The sequence below is a fragment of the Nerophis lumbriciformis genome, linkage group LG18, assembly GCF_033978685.3.
Source record: "Nerophis lumbriciformis linkage group LG18, RoL_Nlum_v2.1, whole genome shotgun sequence".
In the NCBI taxonomy this organism is placed as follows: Eukaryota; Metazoa; Chordata; class Actinopteri; order Syngnathiformes; family Syngnathidae; genus Nerophis; species Nerophis lumbriciformis.
Genome location: NC_084565.2, coordinates 8,617,501 through 8,643,029, shown reverse-complemented (window position 1 = coordinate 8,643,029; position 25,529 = coordinate 8,617,501). Strand labels below are relative to the sequence as shown.

At 38.4% G+C, this 25,529-nt stretch overlaps 1 protein-coding gene across 2 annotated transcripts in view; it reads right to left on the bottom strand.

Annotated features, from left to right (window-relative positions):
* Nucleotides 1–25,529, bottom strand: part of mtss1 (MTSS I-BAR domain containing 1) — a 76,131-nt gene that overhangs the window by 17,227 nt on the left and 33,375 nt on the right. For both annotated transcript variants that reach the window (XM_061977602.1, XM_061977603.1), the window contains exons 4-6: nt 14,174–14,258; nt 12,009–12,100; nt 11,870–11,944 (exon numbers count right to left, since the gene is read on the bottom strand). In XM_061977602.1, coding sequence (XP_061833586.1) covers nt 11,870–11,944; nt 12,009–12,100; nt 14,174–14,258 — 252 coding nt within the window. The remainder of the gene's footprint in view (nt 1–11,869; nt 11,945–12,008; nt 12,101–14,173; nt 14,259–25,529) is intronic.

Below are 25,529 nucleotides of genomic sequence, written 5' to 3'. Positions count from 1 at the left end.
AATATTTAGGAGCGAGGAAATTTCACAACTGTATTTGTTGCACAGATGACATCCTATGACAGTTCCACGCTGGAAATCACTGAGAGCGGCCCATTCTTTCACAAATGTTTGTAGAAACAGTCTCCATGCCTAAGTGCTTGATTGTATACACCTGTGATTAGTGATTAGGACACCTGATTCTCATCATTTGGATGGCTGGCCAAATACCTTTGACAATATAGTGTACATCGGGGCTGTTGGAACCTCAATGGTTTGGCAGGTAAAACACGTGGAAACTGACCAAAAATGCAAAAGAAAACAGGGTCCAAAAATGGGGCATAACGGAAAACGATTTTTCTCGCCTTACAGTCAAATAATTTAAAGACTTCAAAGGTTTCTTGGGGATTGACAAACCCTCGTTCTAAAAGTGAGACACCACCTTGTCCCGCAGAGTAACCACAGTATTACCAATGTAGGGATGTCCCTATATGATAGGGGTGTAACGGTACGTGTATTTGTATTGAACCGTTTCGGTACGGGGGTTCCGGTTCGGTTCGGAGGTGTACCGAACGAGTTTCCACACGGACATATTAAGTAGCGTAATGCACGTTGTGTAAACAATGCACACCGAGGCACAACACACGGCATGCTAGCAGCTAACGGGCTAGGATAGACTGACCATACGTCCTCTTTTCACCGGACATGTCCTCTTTTGCGGAGCTGTCAGGGCGGAGTTTCTTAAATGCCTCAAATGTCCGGCATTTTGAGTTAGGGTTGCGTGTATTTTTAATGTACGTTCAGGGTTAAGAAGGGGTTAAAAACAAAACAAACAGCAGCATTGGTGAGGGAGGGGCAGAGACAGAGAGAGAGAGAGAGTTATGATAAACGCGCATGCGTCGCCAGGCTCTGCTTTTATCCATAGATTTATCACATTTCATTTTTCATTATCTATAGCAGGGGTGTCAAAAGTGTGCCATTTGCGGCCCACAGCTAATGTTTTAAAGGCCCACGGCACATTCTAAAAATACTATTCAAATAAACAAAAAGTGAAATAAAAAAGCTTAAAAGGTTAAATGTAATTTAGAAAAAGTTGCAATGTTGACTAATAAAACAAAGTTGTTTTTTTTTCTTTCAAACTGTCATTGCTCAAAACATAATATTGAATCAAAATCAATGTTATTATGAATTATTGACCTATCCAAGGTTCCCATTACTTCACATCAAATATTACACTAAGAAAAATATTTTTGGTGGAAGATTTTGCAAATTTGGTAAATAAATAACCCAGAAATGTATATTTTGTTGTTTTCTTACTGTACTGAAAATGAACCAAACCGTGACCTCTAAACCGAGGTACGTACTGTCGGAGGCAGATATTTACATATATCCGTATTTAAGTGTTACTTCTTTAATTTCATAATCATATTACAAAACAGCTAGTGTTTTTCTTCCAATTGTGGTCTTTTGGTTGTCTGCAAATACTGTGTGCTAACCTTGAGTGTGGAATGTAAGAAAGAGAGATACTCCTTCTTCTTATCTATTCTTATGTCCAGGTGAGGAGGACAATGGGCATGTGTTTAGGCTGGAAAGACAAGACAACGAGGGTGGGAGGGAGAGAGACTTGATAGAAGAGAAGGTTTCCATTTTCCATCTTAGCTGCGCGATTGAATGTTCTATGCTGGACTGGTCTCAGTATATTTACAAAGCTTTGCAAATATATTACAAAATACCTATTCTGTCTCTGGTGGTTCTTCTACTCAGCTTTAAGTGTCGTAAAGAGCTTGGGAGCGACCAGCGACTTGAATTCCCTGGGAGGAACAACTGGTCCAAACGCAACAGTACCGAACCCAAATGTTTGTGTACCGTTACACCCCTACTATATGAACATTTCTTATCAGGGTTATTGTGACCAAAATGATCACAGTTATTATTATTATCGCGGCCATTTTAAATGTGCTCAAAATTTTCAAAAACTATTTATACTGAAATCCTTTAACCAAGTTTTTTTTTTTTTTTTTTTTTTTTTTTAAACACAAACATTCAAAATGTATATATGTTTCCAAGTAGATAGTTGAATGTGCATATGAAAGCAACACAAGCATTATAAAAAAAGTGATGTGGCAGAAACAAAATTATAACATAAATAAATAAAAATACATTTTAAATATTCGCAAGATGGCACCTTATAGACATAAGACGTAACTGCACTTTTTGTCCATATAGATAAAAATAGTGTTCATGTATGAGGTCAAGTCTTACACGATTATGGGCAAAGTAATAATTATGATTATTTTTTTTAATCAATATTGAAATCACGATTATTAATGATGATTATTTATTATGTTTGGTAAAACAGTGTTGGAGTGTGAACGCGACGCTATCATGTAATTTGTAATGTCTAATAACAATGCTCTATGGATAAACGTTATCTATATATTTAAAGACAAATATTTGTGTTTTTGTTCATTAATAGTATCAGCTTTTTTCTTATATGATGCCTTTATCTTTAGTTTTACATTTTCATATAGAGGGGTATTTTTGAAGTTATGTACATGTACATGCTGTATCGGGACAGATCCATTGAAAGTTTGAGCAGAAATATGTCGTATAGGAATTAACTGTACACCATAAACATTAACAAAATGCTATGTCACATGAATGGTTATTAAAGTCATTACTTTGTGGAATAAAAAAAACCCAAGTAATGGCAAAAACATGGTGTTTCCTTTTTGATATCAATATAAAACACAAAGCAGTTTGGCTAATGAAGATCAAGTCAAATAAACAAGCTTTGTTCTCAACCACCATGTACTTTGGTGCAAGTTTGGCCAACAAAAATAAACAGGAGTGATATCTCTCACATCTTATACGCAATCTTTGTGCCTGAAATGACAAAACATTTAGCTAGTATTGATGTTATTGGAACACTAATAATGTTAGCAGTGAGTAAACAAACTACAGACTTTATAAAGAAGGTGTGGCAACGTTCCCGACATCGCCTGCAGCATGTGAACTTTTAGTCCCAGCAGCTGACGGAAGGATGATAGTTGCACGTTCAAAATGAAACCGCAACATCAAATATTTTTGTCCCACAACAGCACGGAGACTCCACGGATGTAGAAGCGTTTGAAATGAAGTGATCGGCTCCGTTGACTCGGAGGGAACATTTTCACAGCAAAGTCCGTGTAGTCGCCGCCATGTTTTCAGGCGCTGCGGCGCTTCGGTTAAGCAGGAAGTAAGCATTGTTGTCTGAAATGCATTAATAAATGACTTTTTTTCTGTAACTGAACATTCAAAGGGTATTACTAACCGTCTGGAATTTTAGCGCGGTTTGTCATTATACTGTTTACTGTTACATCCCTATATCAATGTTTCCATTATATTCCACACTAAAGAATTAAAGAGTGAGTCATTGTTTGTTGTAACAGTCAATAAGGAGTGGACCGCAGATTTTGGAAAGGAGTTCAATCACGAGGTGGATCAAAGGGTTTATTTTTATTTTACTTCACTTTGACATAATACTCATTAAAGGTTAAATTGTCTGTAATGAAAAAGCAACTTTAGAAGAAAAAAAAAAGGAAACCATGATACCATCAGATTTTAAAAAGGTCAATTTATTGGCTTTGCTGGGGTCAATGGTCCTTACAGTCATGTAGAGATATAATTAGGGTTGTCAAAGTTAACGTGATAACTATAAGTTCCTTTAACGGCACTCATTTTGTTAGCGTGCGATTAACTCCTTTTTGACCCTTGGTCCATTCCGTAGCATGGGAGATGTAATGGAGTTCAGTTACTATTGAGTCACAAGCGGGAAAAGAGTGAGCAAAAACGTACAAAGAAAAAGGTACATAATGGAAATCCTACTGTATGTCCCAAGCCATGGCAAGTTGTTCTCCCAACAGGACAAGATTATTTTATCTTTGATCGCTGTGAGACGCTGGAACTTTACTTCCGTGTATGGATTACAGTTGAGGGCATTGTTGACACACTGTAAATTGTTGCACCAATTGCTTCAGTAAAATGGAATAAAAGCTCAGCAGAAAAGAAAAACGGTGAGCAGGAAGTCTAGAGTCATTTTTAATGAAGACTTTCACGTCATCAAAACATGTCAAGACACCTCTTCTCTCTTCACAATAATAGCGTGACGCTTCAAATCCGGTCTAACTACCATAACAGAACGAAAAATTGTATTACAACGCAATCATGCTTTGCCAATTATGTTTTGTCATGTAATCTGTGATAATGTTTTCTGGCAGATTGAAATAAAGTGAATAGTCTTTTATTATTTGTTATGATTGATAGTCCGCAATTATAGAAGGTTAAGCAGGCAGAATATTACATAAACAGAGAAGGTTAAGACATTGTCATGCAGCGATATGAATACCATTAACTTGTACAACATGTAAAGTACATAATATCAGAAGCATTTATTCAGGTATGACTATCACAAACTACATTACCAAACATATTTGACAATCAAAGCATGATCGTAACAATCCACATTTTGTGTGATTGATGTGCGAAACTGGTATGTAAACACGGTGTAGCTCCTCTCTTCTAAATGCAAGTGCTCCTACAGCAGGAGTACAAATTCTGTAATCCAGGGGTGTCAAACTCAAATACAGAGTGGGACAACATTTTAAACTGAACAAGGTTGAACAAATTAGCCTTTTAATAGAGACCCAAACAAGTTTTGCATTGAATATTGAACAAGCAAGGCTTATATAACTTTATAGTGACATGCAAAATCCAGTTTCAAATAATAATAATAATAATAATTAAAAAATATCAATGGCATATCAAATAAAATGTAATTACAAATTTAATGTCTCTTTTCTATTTGCAGTCTTCTGAGGTAAATATCAAAATATACTTTTTCCACAGGCTAATAAAACATTTGAAAACAAAATAACAATAATGAATGAATCAAAACTTCAAGCTTTGAAGTAGAAAGAGAAAGTGCATGAATAAAACGTTAATTATTGCTCAGTTTGCTACACTGATTTGCTTTAACACTGAAAATGGAACAAGCAACGCTTATATAACTTAATAGCGCAAAATCAACTTTCAAAAAACCAACGAAAAAACATCAATGGCATATTAAAAAAAATTTAAATAAAAAATTGATTGCCTCTTTTCTATTTGCAGCCTTCTGAGGTAAATATCAACATTAACTTGGTGGGCGGGGGCGAGGTTTGGTGGTAGCGGGGGGGTGTATATTGTAGCGTCCCGGAAGAGTTAGTGCTGCAAGGGCTTCTGGGTATTTGTTCTGTTGTGTTTATGTTGTGTTACGGTGCGAATGTTCTCCCAAAATATGTTTGTCATTCTTGTTTGGTGTGGGTTCACAGTGTGGCGCATATTTGTAACAGTGTTAAACTTGTTTATACAGCCACCCTCAGTGACCTGTATGGCTGTTGACCAAGTATGCTTGCATTCACTTGTGTGTGTGTGTGTGTGTGTGTGTGTGTGTAAAAGCCGCATATAGTATGTGACTGGGCCGGCACGCTGTTTGTATGGAGGAAAAGCGGACGTGACGACAGGTTGTAGAGGGCGTTGAAGGCAGTGTCTTTAAGGCAGGCCCCCAATAATGTTGTCCGGGTGGAAATCGGGAGAAATTCGGGAGAATGGTTGCCCCGGGAGATTTTCGGGAGGGGCACTGAAATTCGTGAGTCTCCCTGGCAAGGGCCAAATGAAATTACACGGCGGGCCAAAATTGACCAACGGGCCAGAGTTTGACACCCATGCTGTAATCCTACAAAATCTGGCAAGACACCAACACACTTCAGGTATATTTTTTGAGCTGTTTGAAAAATCATATTGTTTAAAAAAAAAAAAAAAAAGCATTTCATTGAAGCAAACTAATTGTCCGGTCATGGTAATAAAAACTTGAAAAGTATATGTATGGGGTACAATTATTAATAATGAAAAATGATATCTATCTGCGATTAACTGCAGTTAACTATGAACAAACTGTGATTAATCGCTATTAAATATTGTAATCTTTTTGACAGCTCTAAATATAATACGAGGCCTCGCTCAGAAACCTTTCAGTTTCCCAATAGAAGTCTCCGCTGTGGTTCAGTCCGTTTTTTTCAAAAGGCCAGGGCTTGGATAATTAACCATTGAGTAGATGGATTAAATGCTAAACATTTATTTAACTAAAGGCCAACTGAAGCAACAGCCCTGTGCGATACTTTCTCGCCATATTTTGCGGTCGCTCAATCTAGCTAATTCAAACGTACATCATTTGAATTAAGATGATATTACCGGTAATATTGTTCCACATCCATATAAGTTAGCGGTCACCACGTTTGAGCGTGCTGCCTTCACTCCTCCTCTAATCTGCGTCTCGCTCTGAGCAACTTGAGACGCTGGTCTGAAGTGGTTGCACACCACATAATGACAGAGCGTGTGAACACACACACACACACACACACACACACACACACACACACACACACACACACACACACACACACACACACACACACACACACACACACACACACACACACACACACACACACACACACACACACACACACACACACACACACACGTATTTGTTACCTTCTTGAGACCTCCGAATAATAAAGTTAAAGTAGCAATGTTTGTCACACACACTAGGTATGGCGAAATTATTCTCTGCATTTGACCCATCACCCTTGATCACCCCCTGGGAGGTGAGGGGAGCAGTGGGCAGCAGCGGCGGCCATGCCCGGGAATCACTTTTGGTGATTTAACCCCCAATTCCAACCCTTGATACTGAGTGCCAAGCACGGAGGTAATGGCTCCCATTTTTATAGTCTTTGGTATGACTCGGCCGGGGTTTGAACTCACAACCTACCCATCTCAGGACGGACACTCTAACCATTATGCCACTGAGTAGGTGGTGTAGGTAATGCCTACTTTTCTAGATGTATAAAGATGTGTATTTACAACATTAAAAATATATATACATACTATGTGAATATAAAAAAGCTTGTTGTGAAAAATGAGTTGGAATTTCACAAGAAAAAGATCACAATTTCACAAGAAAAACTTAGAATTTTGGCAGTATTATAATAAAAGTCGTCATTTTACTCAACCCAAGTCAAAATGTTACAAGAAAAACTGAACATTTGTGCAATATTATGATAAAAGTAGGAATTTTACTCAATAACAGTCGCAATTTCACAAGAAAAGTTTAAAATTTGGGGAATTTTTATGAAAAGAGTCATCATTTTACTCGACAAAAGTCACAATTTTATAAAACTTAAAAATGTTGGCAATATTATAATAATAATCGGAATTTTATCTGGAAAAATTATGACAAAAGTAAGAATTTTACTCAAAAAATGTCACTATTTCACAAGAACAGAAAAAAAAATGGCAATATTGTGATAAAAGTTAGAGTTTTATATGCCAAATGTCACCATTTTGCATGAAAAAGTAATAATTTCATATAAAAAAGTCAGAATTTTACATAAATAAGTAATAATTTTATGAGAAAATATGGCAATATTGCAGAAACAAAGAATAGGAGAAATTATTGGCAATTTTATAAGAAAAAAGTCGACACATTGTGAGAAAAAGACTGCTTTTAGTTCATTTTTGGGGGGAATTTTTAGTTTGTAATTGGTTTTTAATCTTCATTATTTACTTCAAGTTATTACAGTATGTCTCTATATAAATATTTATTTTATTTATTTTAATTAATTTTGGCCAAAGGAGGCGCATTTCAATTTCTTACACACACTTGTTATTACATATGTTGACCAGAGGGGGAGCACTTTTAAAAGCGACACACAGTCAATGTGAAAAATCCCTCCTTTTTGGAACCACCCTCATTTTGATAGATGTCACCACAAATGAGACGTTGTCTATTAGATGTTATGGTTTTCCGTATTGGGACCATGACTTTTGTCCTAACCTGTTGATCGGTCCTCACATGGGAGGTACTTTTCCTTGTTGATGTCTCAGGAAGGGTAGAAATACAAGAACACATGATGGAATGATTGGTAATTATACTTCCCGGTAGCATACCCTACCAGCCTATCATGAATGAACTGAAGTGAACTGAGGCACGAAGGGAAAGAAAATGGACATTTGCGTGCAAAAGTTGGGTGTGTGTGTGGTGCTTCGTGACATCAATGGAGGAAAAAAGTCTGCTCTAAAATTGTATTAAAAGCAACAATAGACACAAAAGCATTAATCAGACTTAAATATGAAATGCATGTAAAATTAGAGTGTGGTTACTTAAGTGTTTACTTCAGTATACAAAGTCCCATTTAAGCCGACGATGATTGATGGAATGTGTGTTTGTGTAAAGGCAAAGGAGGGAGGAGAAAAGAAACATGTCAAGAGATGTTAGAACCACATGAGTGAGGCTTATTATGGGAGGGTCTGGAGATCCACTCATCGTGCACACATTTCTGCTGTTTGGTAACTGGGCATGAGGGGGTAAGTGTGTGTTTGAACATGTGTGTGGGTGTTTCCCACTGCAGAGTCTTTCCTGCCAAGTGGTAATCTCTGGTTAGGAGATGGAGCGGCGGGGTGGTACCAAGGCAACCACAGGGTGTGTCGCTTGTACGCAGAGATGCGGTAACAGAATGCTACCACCGCTTGCCTGGTTATTGATTAACCTGTCAATAAATGTATAAAAGGCAATATTGGTAGCTATGTTCCAGGTGCAGCTATGATTCACTGTTTACGCCCTATAAAGTGCTAAGTGACAAAGACTGGGGTAGGAAAATAGTAAATAAAATAAATAGCTTGCATTCTGCTTATACACCCACATTACTGTGTTTTCCGGAATATAAACAGCACAGGACTATAAGCCGCAGATATATATGTTTTGAAATGAGTTATTTACACAGAATATTTTCTAAACGTTTATTTACATACTCTAATTGTTTCCAAACGGTGCCTTTAACCTCTAAAGGCCCAAGCTGTTTATTTACATCCTTTTTTTATTTCTCTTTGCTATTTGGGCTTATTGGACCCTAATTACAATAAAAACTAAGAATCATCTTTTGATATGATGTATTTAGTCCATAAGTACACAAACGTGTACTTCATGTTTAGTGACATGCTAATTCTTATTTTTACACTTTTTTTTCTCCAAATTCCATTGTATGTTATACTCTTCTGACACCACCAGATGGCAGTATAAGTGTCCACATAAGTGGCATAAGACCCCAAATCAGTAGTGGACACAATTGTGGAAAAAAGAGCTAAAAGGTGCTGTCCACGCATGTGGCCACTAAGCCTTTAGATCAGTGGTTCTTAACCTGGGTTGGATGGAACCCTAGGGGTTCGGTGAGTCGGGCTCAGGTGTTCGGCGGAGGTCAAAACACACCCGATTCATCGTGTAAATAAAAACGTCTCCCTATCAGGGTATTACGGATACGACAACAGCAGAAGTCAGACTGATTTGCAGGTGTGTAATTTGTTGTGAGTTTATGCACTGTGTTGCTTTTGTTCTTTGAACAAGGTGATGTTCATGCACGCTTCATTTTGTGCACAAGTAAAAAAAAACATGGTAACACTTTAGTATGGGGAACATATTCACCATTAATTAGTTGCTTATTAACATGCAAATTAGTAACATTTTGGCTCTTAACTAGTCATTATTAAGTACTTATTAATGCCATATTCGGCATGGCCTTATTATAACCCTAACCCTCTAACCCTAACCAAATAACTCTAAAGTCTTTGTTACTTAGAATATGTTCCCCTAGTGTACAAAAAACTCTAAATTAAGTCTTTGTTACTTAGAATATGTTCCCCATACTAAAGTGTTACCAAAAACATAACTTTGTCTTAAATTTGAAAATAAAAAATAAAAAAATTATTTTTCACTAAAGAAGGGTTCGGTGAATGCGCATATGAAACCGGTGGGGTTCGGTACCTCCAACAATGTTAAGAACCACTGCTTTAGAGGTTTAAAGCGGCAGTAAAACGGCTGATCAAACAAAACATAAATCATGGTCATAGACCCATTAGCTGCGGAAGCTAGCGCTCCAATCAGCTAAACAGACTCACTAACTCCACAGTGACGTTTTGGTGAAGTTACTGAAGAATTTGTGAAAGTGAAACGATACAAAAAGAATGCCAATGTAAGTTAATAATACTAACACAGACACTTGTAAACGTGGTAGAATATTAGCTAATGCTTACGACGCTAGCTTGATTACATTACAATAGCACGTACAAATATGCATGAAAACATTAATATCGTTAATAGTTTTAGTTACAATGTGACACTTGAAAACGTTGCTTAGAGTGATGAATGAAGAAACCGTACGAGTAGAAACGCTATGGACGACTAGCAGACAGAACGGCACTTATGTTTCCGGTTCAAGGCACGAAACAGAAGGAAATGTGAGCAAAGTCGTCCAAAAGATGGCGCCCTTGCACAATCAATAACACGCCTTTTTAGTGTCTGTGTTACTACGATGTAAGTTTGTTGTAGGGCTGGGCGATATATGGAATATACTGGATATATGGCGGGTTTGTCTCTGTGCGATATAGAAAATGACTATATGGTGATATTGGAGTATACATTATTTTAGCTGTGGGCATTACACTACAGGCTCTTCTCACTCTTTCCTGTCTCTCCTTCTCACAGACATAAAACAAACACACCTTCTTACATACGTCACATACTGGTGCAAGTGGTAATACGAGAGAAAGAAGGTGCGAATCTGGTAACAAATGAAGGAAGAATTCCTTCCCAAGAAAAACAGCAGGGGGTCCATCGTCTGGCGGTGGTTTGGCTTCAAGCGGGAAGATGTTGAACAGACAACAGTAATATGTCAAGTATGCGGCAAAAGCGTTGCTACAAAAAGTATCGTCTGGCGGTGGTTTGGCTTCAAGCGGGAAGATGTTGAACAGACAACAGTAATATGTCAAGTATGCGGCAAAAGCGTTGCTACAAAATGTAGCAGCACTGCTAATTTGTAGCATCATTTGAAAAGTCACCTGCTAGAGAATGAAGAGTGCTTGAAACTCCGCATGTCAACATCTCTGGCCGGTGGCACACCCACAAAATGCCCAAGCAACCATTTCCACATCAACACCGTATGAAAAAAGTAGTCAACACCAGAAGGAGATAACGTCCGCAGGAACCTACCACATAGTGAAGGACATACACTATTTGATTTCCTATTATGCAGCTCATTTTTATTTGACACTTATTGAAATATCTTGTGTGACATCATGCACAAAAGTGCACTTTATTTGTTTTTAACTATTGTAGTGGCGTTCTGTACAAAAAGTGCACTTTGATTGAGTGTTTTGATATGTCATCTTAGTGACATCATGCACAAAAGTGCACTAATAGCTTGTTTTAAAATGTCTCTGACAATCTTGCACTTTCTGTTTGGAAATGACATGAATGTTTGTGCCACTGCTTAATAACTCTTTAATAAATACACTTTTACTTGTGATTTCCCTCTCTGCATGAAAGTTTAAAAGTAGCATATATTAATGAAGAAGAATGTTTTAATGTAGACACATAGAATCATCATACTGCTGTGATTATATGCATCAAGTGTTCATTCAAGGCTAAGGCAAAAATATGGAGATATATACAGTATGGTGTATCGTGACATGGCCTAAAAATATTGAGATATTAATAAAAGACCATATCGCCCAGCCCCAGCACAAACAATAACGCATCTTTTCAGTCCGTGTCGGTGTTTCTAGGATGTAAGTTTGTTTTATACAAAACATTATGACCGTTAGCGAAGAAAATTCCACAGATTAGCGCACCTTTGTATAGGCCGCAGGGTTTAAAGTGTGGGGAAAAGGAGCGTCTTAGTCAAGAAAATACAGTAAAAGTAAGACAAACCAAAAATGTTTTTAAGGTCAACCCATTGGGTCAATAAGAGGGAGGGCTTTTTACCTTTCTTGACCTTCTTCTGCAGTTTGATGGTGTCTGACGACTTCTTCTTGATGTCTGCTCTCACCTTTTTGTACTCTGAATGAGAAAACCAAATAAGAGAGAGGAGCAGTGTTGGCGTCTGCTGGGCACGCCTGCAAACCTTTAGCGTGATCTTTGTCCAGCTGACTGGCGGCTTTCCTCCACTCCTCCATCCTCAGCTCTAACGGGGTGATGAGACTTTCTGAGAGAGCTCTGGGGGGAAAAACATGTTTTGATGAATCTCTAGAAGTGTTATTTGGCCATTTTACAGGAGAGATATGGCCTAAAAACAAAAACTGATAAAACTCATTTAAAATGTTTCCCTCTACTTTTTAAAGAAAGCAGTCAATACAAATAACAATAATTCAAAACCAATTTAACTTTCATTTGATCATAAATTAGTAGTCTGAAAAAACACAAAATTCTAATTTGTACGTTTTTCTTTTACGACCAGATATAAATTGTGCTTTTTATGCAATCAACTAAATGAAGAGCTTCCTCTAGGAGGCAATACTTCTGTTTTGAATAAAATACTTATGTAAACAAAAATGTAGCATTGCATAAACTCCAATTAATCAATAAATACCAATAATCAATCAATCAGCAATAATAAATAATCAGATCAATAAAGTGCAAACTTAAAACAGCTAAAATGTATTAATAAAAAATAATAATAATGAATGAATTTAATTAAGCAACGCACTTTACATTTGTTAAAATCTCAAAGTGCTATAAAAAAATAGAAAGTTAGAATCATTAATATTGTGCATTGTATGCAAATAATCAAGTAAAACATTGCGAGGGCTTTATAGTTCTAGCACAAAGGTTTCAAACCCAGCCACATCATTCTATGTGGCCCGCGAAAGCCTGCAAAAAATGGGTTTCAATAAAATACTTGTTTTTTTGTTTTGTTTTTTTGGGGGCGGTATAGCTCGGCTGGTAGAGCGGCCGTGCCAGCAACTTGAGGGTTCCAGGATCGATCCCCGCTTTCGCCATCCTAGTCACTGCCGTTGTGTCCTTGGGCAAGACACTTGACCCACCTGCTCCCAGTGTCACCCACACTGCTTTAAATGGAACTTACATATTGGCTTTCACTATGTAAAAGCGCTTTGAGTCACTAGAGAAAAGCGCTACATAAATATAATTCACTTCACTTGTTTTTTACTAAATGCATTCGCTCTTTCAATTTAGACAGAAAAAAAATGCATATTTTAAACTTGAATATTATCAGATCATGCCAATTATATTATATGCTGTATTGCACAACAATCTTTGCCATATAAAAATAAATAGTTAAATATCTGCTTGTCATCTTTATTTATGATTTGAATGCAAGTTATACATTAAAAAAAAAATCTAATAATCAAATGCATATGCATTTGAATTCATCATAATTAATCACAGGTTATTACCCGCATGCATAATGTAAATTATGAAAGCAGCCATTACTGCGATGTGACAGCCCTGTTCTAGTAGGTGGATAGAAGCAGGCAGCCTTCTTTCTTATCATACATGGGACCTTGTGCACATGATTACACCTTTTTAGCTCAGCTTCTTGTTGCAGTCTTCATCTCCTCTTAAAGAGTTGCATTTCCCACACTCGGCTGGAGGCTTGTGTTTCAGACGCTGTCATAAGTTTGTTGTGCTGCTTCCTTTTCCACACGAACTTTGCAGCGTGCGGTCACGTGTTGCACGCCTGTTGCCGCAAATCTTAACCGCTGACAACACTTTTCGCTCTCGTGAGCATTGGCCATGTTTTGCTAGGTGTGTGAAACTCCGCTAAGGAAGTGCGGGGTAGGGTGGAAGCGACATCACCAAAAAAAAAAATCACCAAAAATGATCACCGGGCGCGGCCACCGCTGCTGCTCACTGCTCTCCTCACCTCCCAGGGGGTGAACAAGGAGGTGGGTCAATGCAGAGGACACATTTCACCATACCTAGTGTGTGTGTGACAATCATTGCTACTTTAACTATAACTTAGTTTTTTTATTTTTTAAATCGTCTGCAACAAAAAAATAAAACATCTATGGCCCAGGCCCAGAGGAGGCTTTTAAAAATGAGTCTTCAGGGTTTTCAAAACTGTATTTCAGTATTGTTTGACAGCTAATCTAATAACGAAAAGACGATGCACGGAAGCAACATGCCGCCTCTTATGCAAGTACCCGGCAGATAAGAGTAATCTTTGTCAGACATTCCCACACGGACATAAAAAAACCGTCATCTGTCACACTTTCACGTGCATAAAGTGCACGTCGCCATCATCGGTGCGTGCGTGCGTCCTCTTACGTGGTAAAGACTTTGAGTTTGGACTCGATGCTGCGGTGTCTCATACACATCCTGGTTAGCGCCGAGCCAATCTCCTTGGTAGCGCCTGCAAAACAAAACATCACCATCACAAGCTGGAAGTCCACTGACAAAACCAGTTTAGCATTTACAAACCCTGTTTCCATATGAGTTGGGAAATTGTGTTAGATGTAAATAAAAACGGAATACAATGATTTGCAAATCCTTTTCAAGCCATATTCAGTTGAATATGCTACAAAGACAACATATTTGATGTTCAAACTCATAAACTTTTTTTTTTGTTGCAAATAATCATTAACTTTAGAATTTGATGCCAACAACACGTGACAAGGAAGTTGGGAAAGGTGGCAATAAATACTGATAAAGTTGAGGAATGCTCATCAAACACTTATTTGGAACATCCCACAGGTGAACAGGCTAATTGGGAACAGGTGGGTGCCATGATTGGGTATAAAAGTAGATTCCATGAAATGCTCAGTCATTCACAAACAAGGATGGGGCGAGGGTCACCACTTTGTCAACAAATGCGTGAGCAAATTGTTGAACAGTTTAAGAAAAACCTTTCTCAACCAGCTATTGCAAGGAATTTAGGGATTTCACCATCTACGCTCCATAATATCAAATCAAATCAAATCAACTTTATTTATAAAGCACATTTAAAATTTACCACAGGGGTAGCCAAAGTGCTGTACAATGAACAGGTTAAAAGATAAAACGAGTACCGAGCAAACACAACACAACACAAACAGAACACGATAATACCATCAAAGGATTCAGAGAATCTGGAGAAATCACTGCAAGTAAGCAGCTAAGCCCGTGACCTTCCATCCCTCAGGCGGTACTGCATCAACAAGCGACATCAGTGTGTAAAGGATATCACCACATGGGCTCAGGAACACTTCAGAAACCCACTGTCAGTAACTACAGTTGGTCGCTACATCTGTAAGTGCAAGTTAAAACTCTCCTATGCAAGGCAAAAACCGTTTATCAACAACACCCAGAATTGTCGTCTGCTTCGCTGGGCCTGAGCTCATCTAAGATGGACTGATACAAAGTGGAAAAGTGTTCTGTGGTCTGACGAGTCCACATTTCAAATTGTTTTTGGAAACTGTGGACGTTGTGTCCTCCGGACCAAAGAGGAAAAGAACCATCCGGATTGTTATAGGCGCAAAGTGTAAAAGGCAGCATGTGTGATGGTATGGGGGTGTATTAGTGGCCAAGACATGGGTAACTTACACATCTGTGAAGGCGCCATTAATACTGAAAGGTACTTACAGGTTTTGGAGCAACATATGTTGCCATCCAAGCAATGTTACCATGGACGCCCCTGCTTATTTCAGCAAGACAATGCCAAGCCACGTGTTACATCAACGTGGCTTCATAGTAAAAGAGTGCGGGTACTAGACTGGCCTGCCTGTAGTCCAGACCTGTCTCCCATTGAAAATGTGTGGCGCATTATGAAGCCTAAAATAGCACAACGGAGACCCCCCGACTGTTGAACAACTTAAGCTGTACATCAAGCAAGAATGGGAAAGAATTCCACTTGAGAAGCTTCAAAAATGTGTCTCCTCAGTTCCCAAACGTTTACTGAGTGTTGTTAAAAGGAAAGGCCATGTAACACAGTGGTGAACATGCCCTTTCCCAACTACTTTGTCACGTGTTGCAGCCATGAAATTCTAAGTTAACTATTATTTGCAAAAAAAAATAAAGTTTATGAGTTTGAACATCAAATATGTTGTCTTTGTAGCATATTCAACTGAATATGGCTTGAAAAGGATTTGCAAATCATTGTATTCCGTTTATATTTACATCTAACACAATTTCCCAACTCATATGGAAACGGGGTTTGTAAATGCTTTTAATCATACTTTGATTGGTGGAGTGATAGTACTGCTAGTTGCGCTTGTACATTCATGACATGTGCAAGCTCATGCCTCCATATCTATCTTAAAGTACCACAGTGGAAAAACTGAAACTATTATCATATATATCTGATTTATGACACCAAAAGACTTACAAAGCTTGCGAATAAATAGATATGATCAAAACAGTTTCAATATCACGGAGATTCACGAGCCATTTTGAGAGCTATTGAGGAAGCAAGTCATGTGAGCCGTGACGTACAGGAGGAACCACAGATCCCTTCCCCATCAACAACAATGCCAATCAAGCAGACTTTGTGAGAGCCAACAACGATTACTTTGGGAAAAACTATGATCCAGAACCTTACATTTCTGAGCCCGAACACAAAGAGGATGAGTAATACGTTGTAGAAGCCGAGTGATGGATGTAACTTTAGATTTTTTAGATTAGATTTAGATTTATTGGTTCCCGTTGGGGAAATTCATTTTCACTGCCGTACATTTGAACAATAGACATTACACAAATAACAAAAAGACATCATACATGACCAACACACATTTACAGGCTTGTCAGACAGGTTAAGGGCGGCTATAGCTGCAGGGATAAGGCTTTTCCTGAGGCGGGCCCTTCGGAATTTGATGGTTCTGTACCTGCGCCCTGATGGTAGTGGGATGATGTATTGCTGTAGTGGGTGACTGATATCCTGGACTGTCGTGTTTGCCAGTCGAATGATGGCATTTATTGAAACACCATAGCATCAGCAGCGTTGCTAGGTGCTAAACATACAAACTAACCATAAAGAAAAATAAACAAACACTGACTAATATTTCAACTCTTGCTGGGATGTCGACCGATGGGACGCTCACATAATCCCGTTTAGGTGAAGAATCATCACAATCTTCAAGAAGGGATAAAAAAAAGTTGCCACAACTAGCGTCTTTTGCCATGTGAAAGTGGACCAGCCTGTGGGTCCATGGCCACATTTGCCTAAGATGCATGAATTGTAATCTAGAATTCACTTTAGGCAAGTTTGAGGCGAATCAGAAGCAGCCACTGGCTCAGTGTGTCAACAATAGCCGCTCTGCTATCAACATACTTGCCATACCTCACGGATTTTCCGGGAGACTCCCGAAATTCAGCGCCTCTCCTGAAAACCTCCCGGGACAAATTTTCTCCTGAAAATCTCCCGAAATTCAGGCGTGGCCTCCAGCTCCATGCGGACCTGAGTGACGTGTTGACAGCCTGTTTTCACGTCCGCTTTCCCACAATATAAACAGCGTGCCTGCCCAATCATGTTATAACTGTAGAATGATCTTCTTGGTTTCTTATGTGGGTTTATTGTTAGGCAGTTTCATTAACGTCCTCCCAGCGTGGCAACAACACACAACAACAGCAGTCACGTTTTCGTCTACCGTAAAGCAGTTTGTCTGCCATAAACAGCAATGTTGTGACACTCTTAAACAGGACAATACTGCCATCTACTGGACATGCATATGTGACAATAACATCTAGGGCTTTTAGAGAGTGCAGTGCACAACTGCACACACAACAAGGAGACCAAGCAGAATGCATGATCAGAGAGGGTGTTCAGCATGGTTAGAAAAATAGTGACAGAGAATAGAACAAGGATGGACAATTCAACCCTTAACTCAACAATCAGTAGATGAGTGTTATGTGTGTGTATATGTGGAAATAAATGAACACTGAAATTCAAGTATATCTCTTATATGTATATATAGATAGATATATATATATATATAAGAGATATATAAGTTATAAAATAGTCCGTCTGCTTTAGCGCTTATAATAACAACAATATCACTCATATTTGGTTCAATTTCAGGTCACGACATGTAAATGGAGTATTGTTGGTGATTTCTGGATTATTTTTAGAGGGTTTTATTGGCGTAATTAAGGAACCTCCATCTGTTGACTCAATTGTTAGCTATTTATTTACAATTTCAAATGCATTAAAAAGCCAAGCATATGTGTTCTTGTCTTACATAAGGATTGCGAATGATAAACAGCACGTCTCTTTACAATTTTTGCGTATTTCCAGTATGACTGATCTAATAATATGGTCAGAGTGCAGAATCTACGGAAATTGCCAAAGATATACGAAGTGGAATATTCAAAATGGCTGACTGAGTTTGTTGCATTTTGTGATGTTTAGACAGTATCTTCACTTACTTTGTGGATTGTAAATATAATTGGATATGGTTTAATGCAGTGTTTTTCAACCACTGTGCCGCGGCACACTAGTGTGCCGTGAGATACAGTCTGGTGTGCCGTGGGAGATGATCTCATTTCACCTATTTGGGTTCAAAAATATGTTTTGCAAAGCAGTAATTATAGTCTGCAAATGATGTGTTGTTGTTGAGTGTCTGTGCTGTCTAGAGGTCGGCAGAGTAACCGTGTAATACTCTTCCGTATCAGTAGGTGGCTAATTGCTTTGTAGATGTGGGAAACAGCAGAAGGCAGCATGCAGGTAAAAAGGTATCTAATGCTTAAACCAAAAATAAACAAAAGGTGAGTGCCCCTAAGAAAAGGCATTGAAGCTTAGGGAAGGCTATGCAGAACCAAACTAAAACTGAACTGGCTACAAAGTAAACAAAAACAGAATGCTGGACGACAGCAAAGACTTACTGTGGAGCAAAGACGGCGTCCACAAAGAATATCCGAACATGACATGACGATCAACAATGTCCCCACAAAGGATAAAAACAACTGAAATATTCTTGGATGCTAAAACAAAGTAGATGCAGGAAATATCGCTCAAAGGAAGACATGAAACTGCTGCAGGAAAATACCAAAAAAAGAGGAAAAGCCACCAAAATAGGAGCACAAGACAAGAAGTAAAACACTACACACAGGAAAAGAGCAAAAAAGTCCAAATAGGTAAGGGTGTGATGTGACAGGTGGTGACAGTACACCTACTTTGAGACAAGAGCTATAGTGATGCATGCTTGGTTATGCTTTAAAGTCATATCCAACAATTGTGACTTTTTACTGTCAACTGAGTTTCGTTTTTTAATGATTTCTGCTGGTGGTGTGCCTCCGCATTTTTTCAACGCAAAAAATGTGCCTTGGCTCAAAAAAGGTTGAAAAACACTGCTCTAATGGACACAATGAAACACCAACTTGTTTTTCCACACTACTGCTACTTTAATTGGCTCTTCACTCTCGCTCCCGTCCTTCGTCTCTCCTGTGTCCTTTTGTCCCTCCTCGGCGGGTCAATGCCCAGCCGGTAGGTATGACACATTCCCACTGAGGTGAGACAAAAGCACAAACCCTGGGTACAATGAGGTGTGGCAAGGTGTGCTGGCTTTATTTACTTTTCCCTCCCTGTTGCAGTGGCGGCCCTCAGTTCAGAAGCCATCAAAGGTCTTGAAAAAGTCAACTGCAGACGTCTGGAACGCGACATTCTGCGAGCGTGTTCAAATCCTGTCTGGTACAAAGAACATGTTTGCTACTTGCGGCAGTTTGAACAGTGTTTGTTCACTTTCTGCTCGCAAAGGATCTGCTGTTGCCGCTGGTAAAGAAGTAGGCTAGACACTTACATACTTAGACTGGTACAGCGCATGCATATTTCAGTCTAATTACTTTAGTAGTGACTAGGGTTGTACGGTATACCGCTACTAGTATAGTATCGTGGTACTAATGAATCAAAAACACTAATATACTCTGTTTGAAAAGTACCGGTTCGCCATGTTTTTTTTGAACGGGCATGACGGCGCGTCGTCGTCACGTGGTGACATTGCTGGTTTTACCAACAGAGGAGCATGTTCGGCAGCGCACACACACACACAGAGTACTTACAAGCGGACAGTGTGTAGACAGAAAAGGGAGAATGGACGCATTTTGGTGTAAAAAGTAAAGATAAAGGTGAAGTTATAACACTGAAACACCCTCAGGAAGAGCTGCTTTAACACATGGCTAGTTAACTAGCGGCTAACATCCATCCACAGTGTTTTAGCTACTTCTAAATCACTAATCCTCGCCTCCATGGCGACAAATAAAGTACGTTTCTTACAAGTATCATTATCACTGCAGGACGAGGAATAACTAAGCATGCTTCACTACACACCGTAGGAGGATACAATAGCTCACCACCGTCACAATGTAAACAAATGCCATGGGTGGATCTACACCTGACATCCACTGTAATGATACCAAGTACAAGAGCGTATCTTGTCGATAACACTATGATTATATTGAGTTTTTTTAGCATCATAAAGTCTTTTTTTTTTTTAATTCATATGTTTATAAAGTCAGTAAATATGTCCCTGGACACATGAGGACTTTGAATATGACCAATGTATGATCCTGTAACTACTTGGTATCACATCCATACCTAAATGTGTGGTATCATCCAAAACTAATGTAAATTAGAAGAATAAGTGATTATTACATTTGAACAGAAGTGTAGATAGAACATGTTGAAACAGAAAATAAGCAGATATTAACAGTAAATGAACAAGTAGATTAATAATTCATATTCTACCACTTGTCCTTAATAATGTGTAGAAAATAATAGGTGTATAAATGACACAATATGTTACTGCATACGACTAATTAGGAGTCTTTGTTTGTTTACTTACTACTAAAAGACAAGTTGTCGGCAACCCAAAATGTTGAAAGAGCCATATTTGACCCAAATAAAAATCTATCTGTCTGGAGCCGCAAAAAATTCAAACCTTATATAAGTCTTATAATAAAGGCAACACATGATGTAAGTGTACTAAGTGTATTAGCCTACTATCAAAATGACTATGTGTCGCAGGCTGACGCAAATCTCCAGCAAATCAATAAAATCAACAAAGTTCACCGTTGTGCATTCACGCACAGCATAAAACGTTTGGTGGACAAAATAAGACAAAGGAGTACATGTAAACAAACTACGATGAGTTCAAGGATCGCTGAAATTAGTAGGACAAAACAGTGCTTGCCAAATACTCTCATCAGTGAAGCATGTATAACAAACAGTGGGATTTCGAACAATTAGGAAGGTTTGTGTCATGTTTGTTCGACAGAAAATACATCAAAACAAAAAATAGATTTTTTTTCTTCATCTTTTTCCATTTTCACACATCTCTGAAAGAGGTCCAGGGAGCCACTAGGGCGGCGCTAAAGAGCCGCATGCGGCTCCAGAGCCGCGGGTTGCTGACCCCTGGTCAAGTATGTTCACTATTTTATTTCAGGACTAAATTGCAATAATAAACATATGTTTCATGTACACTAACATTTGTTGTTCAAATAAAGCCAATAATGACATTTTTGTGGTCCCCTTTAATTAGAAAAGTACATTTTGGTACCGGTACCAAAATATTGGTATGGAGACAGTACTAGTAGTGACACTACAGGACTTGCTGAACACTCTGGCCTTGGCTGAGGTTTGAGAGCTACTAAGTGGGATTGTAGATGATCTAGTCATTATAGCACAAACCTAACAGTGGACTTTAGTGCAGTAAGCGCACGCACGCACGCACGCACACACACACACACGCACACACACACACACACACACACACACACACAGTTCAAGTGAAGAAACAGTGGCGATAAAGGAAAAGGCAAGAGTTGACTATTTCTTTTGACACAGCACTCTTTTTCTATGGAAAGTTTAAAGGAAAATAAGCTGTGCTAGTCATTTATAATTTCCCTCCTACTTCCAAAGTCGGGCCTCCCTGAGAGACAGTGAACAAACTGTTCAGTTTGTCGGCTGAAGCCAGACTTTCCAGCATCGCTCTCCTGTTGCTAATAATGTGGCTCATTCAAGGGCAGTGTGTGTGTGTGTGTGTGTGTGTGTGTGTGTGTGTGTGTGTGTGTGTGTGTTCTTGTATTTCTGCCCTTCTTGAGACATCAACAAAGAAAAGTACCTCCCATATGAGGAGGTGTGAACAAGTCAGGACTGAAATAATAATCCTAATACGGAAAGGGATTTTTCAAATTGACTGTGTCGGTTTTAAAAGTGCTCCCCCTCTGGTCAACATACAAAATAACAAGTGTGTGTAAGAAATTGAAACACGCCCCCTTTGGCCAAAATGAATACAAAAAATAAAATAAATTTGTATATGGAGACATACAGTAATAACTTGAAGTAAATAATGAAGGTTAAAAACCAATTACAAACAATATATACAACATTTTTAAAATAACTAAAAGCAGTCTTTTTCTCACAATGTGTCGACTTTTTTCTTATATAGTTGGGAACAATTTCTCATATTCTTTCTGTTTCTGTAATATTGCAATATTTTCTGGTGAAATTATGACTTTTTTATGTAAAATGTAATTAATGCAATTTGTCATATAAAATTCTGACTTATCGCAATATTGCCAATTTTTTTGTTCTCGTAAAATAGTGACATTTTTTGAGTAAAATGACCTTTGTCATAATTTTGCCAAGTAAAATTACGATTATTACAATATTGCCAAAATGTTCAAGTTTTCTTATAAAATTGTCACTTTTGTCGAGTAAAATTACGACTCTTTCATAAATTTGTCAACATTAAGTTTTTCTTGTAAAATTGCAACTGTTATGTAGTAAAATTCCAACTTTATCATAATATTGCACAAATGTTCAGTTTTTCTTGTAAAATAGTGACATTTTTTGAGTAAAATTATGACCTTTGTCATAATTTTGCCAAGTAAACTTACGATTATTATTATAATATTGCCAAAATGTTTTAAGTTGTCTTATAAAATTGTGACTTTTGAGTAAAATTACGACTCCTTTCATAACATTGCCAACATTTTAAGCTTTTCTTGTAAAATTATGACTGTTATTGAGTAAAATTCCAACTTTTATCATAATATTGTACACACGTTCAGTTTTTCTTGTAACATTTTGACTTGCGTTGAGTAAAATTACGACTTATTATAAAAATGCCAAAATTCTAAGTTTTACTTGTGAAAGAAAATGTGACCTTTTTCTTGTGAAATTCCAACTCATTTTTCACAACAAGTTTTTTATATTTGCATAGTATGTGTATTTTATTCATGTTGTAAATACACTTTATATATCTAGAAAGGCTGGTCCTAAAGAGGTAGGCAATTTTTGGTGGTCTCAATAAGGTCACAAATACAAAAATGTGTGTGTGTGTGTGTGTGTGTGTGTGTGTGTAGAGCTCTGAGGTTGTTCCATCCACACACATCTGTCTGTGTGTTTGGACAACATTTTCACTGTGACAACATGAACATCAGTGGTCTTCATCAGTCTCCTTCTATTGCTACACTTATTGAGGGTTCCTTCTCACGTGCAACCATCCTTTAGCAAATGCAAGTGACCTTCGGAAACTTCCATTATGGCGAGTCAGCACCTCAGCAGGTCCTCTTGTGATGTGTCTAAGCTTTGAAGGCCTCATGATGCCAAAGACGTCAACTGTTCCTCGGTTGCCGGGGCGACAAAGTCATGTGTGAGGGCCACAGAGGGGAAGAAGCGGAACTGGTTATTAAAATCAGCTGATTATGGCAACATGTTGAAACTCCGTTACTGGATTTTTTTGTTTCTTGTCTGTAAGTCCATTTTATTTATTTATTAAGCACTTTTCACAGAAAAAAATCACAAAGCGCTGTACAAAACATAGGTGAAGTAAAACAACAATTCAATTAAAACAACAACTTCACAAACATGAGACGAACATGCTTACTTCACAAATATGAGACAAACATGCTAACTTCACAACAATTCAACTAAAACAGCAGGGACAACATCATAAAAAGGGTACAAAGTGGATTAAAAATGATAGTTAAAAGGTGCATGAACTAAAAGCTTTACTAAAAAGAAACGTTTGCAAATGTTTCTTAAACGTGTCAACAGTCGCAAGATCACGGAGGGACTGCTGCAAGTTGTTCCAGAGTCTGGGAGATATAGCCTGGAATGCCAGGTCTACAATGGTTTTTAAAATGAGTTTTTGGGGTCTTTAGAAGACCCTGGCCTGAAGACCTGGAGGCTGTGCCCTGAAGAGTAGGGGCACAACAAGCCAGTGATGTACTGAGGGGCCCCACCATGCAACTGAAGAGTAGGGGCATAGCAAGTCAGTGATGTACTGAGGGGCCCCACCATGCAACTGAAGAGTAGGGGCACAACAAGTCAGTGATGTACTGAGGGGCCCCACCATGCAACTGAAGAGTAGGGGCACAACAAGTCAGTGATGTACTGAGGGGCCCCATTATGTAACGCATGGGAAGTCAGGACTAAAATCTTAAACTAATTGTGGAATTTGATGGAAGCCAATGAAGACTGGGGGTGAAAGGTTCTGGTCTAAAGTCTGAAGGCTCTTTGGCGTTGACTTGTTGACAAGAGTGAAGAGAGAATTGTGTCTGTTCTCTGGGGCTGTCCTGGGATTTTAATTGTTTTTCAGAAGCAATGATGGAAAGTGAATGAATCAAACATTTCCCTCTTTGGCTCATCACATTTAGAGCTTAGCATTGGCACACGGATGGGGTGACTTTTAACGGTCATTTGGCTCTTTTGATACCGTTAATGCTCGCAAAGAGCAAACCATCCTACCAGGGGAATTACAACACGGGCGTTACCGCGGCAACCACACACTGAACCCACACAGAGACCCACCTGACCTGTTCCAAGTCTCAAATACACACATATTCTCCCCTGCGGGTGTTCTGAAGTGAAGAAAGGAACACAGCCATTATTTGCTCAGCGTGTGGACAAGGCGTGCGTGTGTGTGTGTGTGTGTGTGCGTGCGTGTGTGTGTGTATGAAAATGTGCATGGCAGCAGACGATCGACCACTTTTAAGGCAAGTTTACTAGAAAGCACACACGAGTTTTAATGAATAAAACCTACCCTAATTGGTAGCAACTTAACAATTCATGACTTATTTTCTCTTCAGTAGCGCCAGAGGCACAAACAGAGGATGTTTCTTTCTTGGGCTCCAAAATATCCAAGGAAAACTCTGTTAATGCTTGCGGAAAAAGTGTTGACCTGGCTGAAATCAGCTGTTGTCTTATTTGGCTCAAGTGTATTGAACAAAGTCACACAGAGCAGCTGACAAGTTAAAGTAGCGTATGAGAGAATGGAGGAGGCGGGGGCAGCTGTCTAAACACACACACACGCACACACACACACAATTGTATGTGTTACCTTCTTGAGACCTCTGAAAGATGCCTACCTCTTTAGGACCAGCCTTTCTAGATATATAAAGTGTATTTACAACATGAATAATATCTACATACTATGCAAATATAAAAAAGCTTGTTGTGAAAAATGAGTTGGAATTTCACAAGAAAAATGTCACAATTTCACAAGAAAAACTTAGAATTTTGGCAGTATTATAATAAAAGTCGTCATTTTACTCAACGCAAGTCAAAATGTTACAAGAAAAACTGAACATTTGTGCAATATTATGATAAAAGTTGGAATTTGACTCAATAACAGTCACAGTTTTACAAGCAATTTGGCAATTTTATGAAAAGTGTCATCATTTTACTCGACAAAAGTCAGTTTTATAAGAA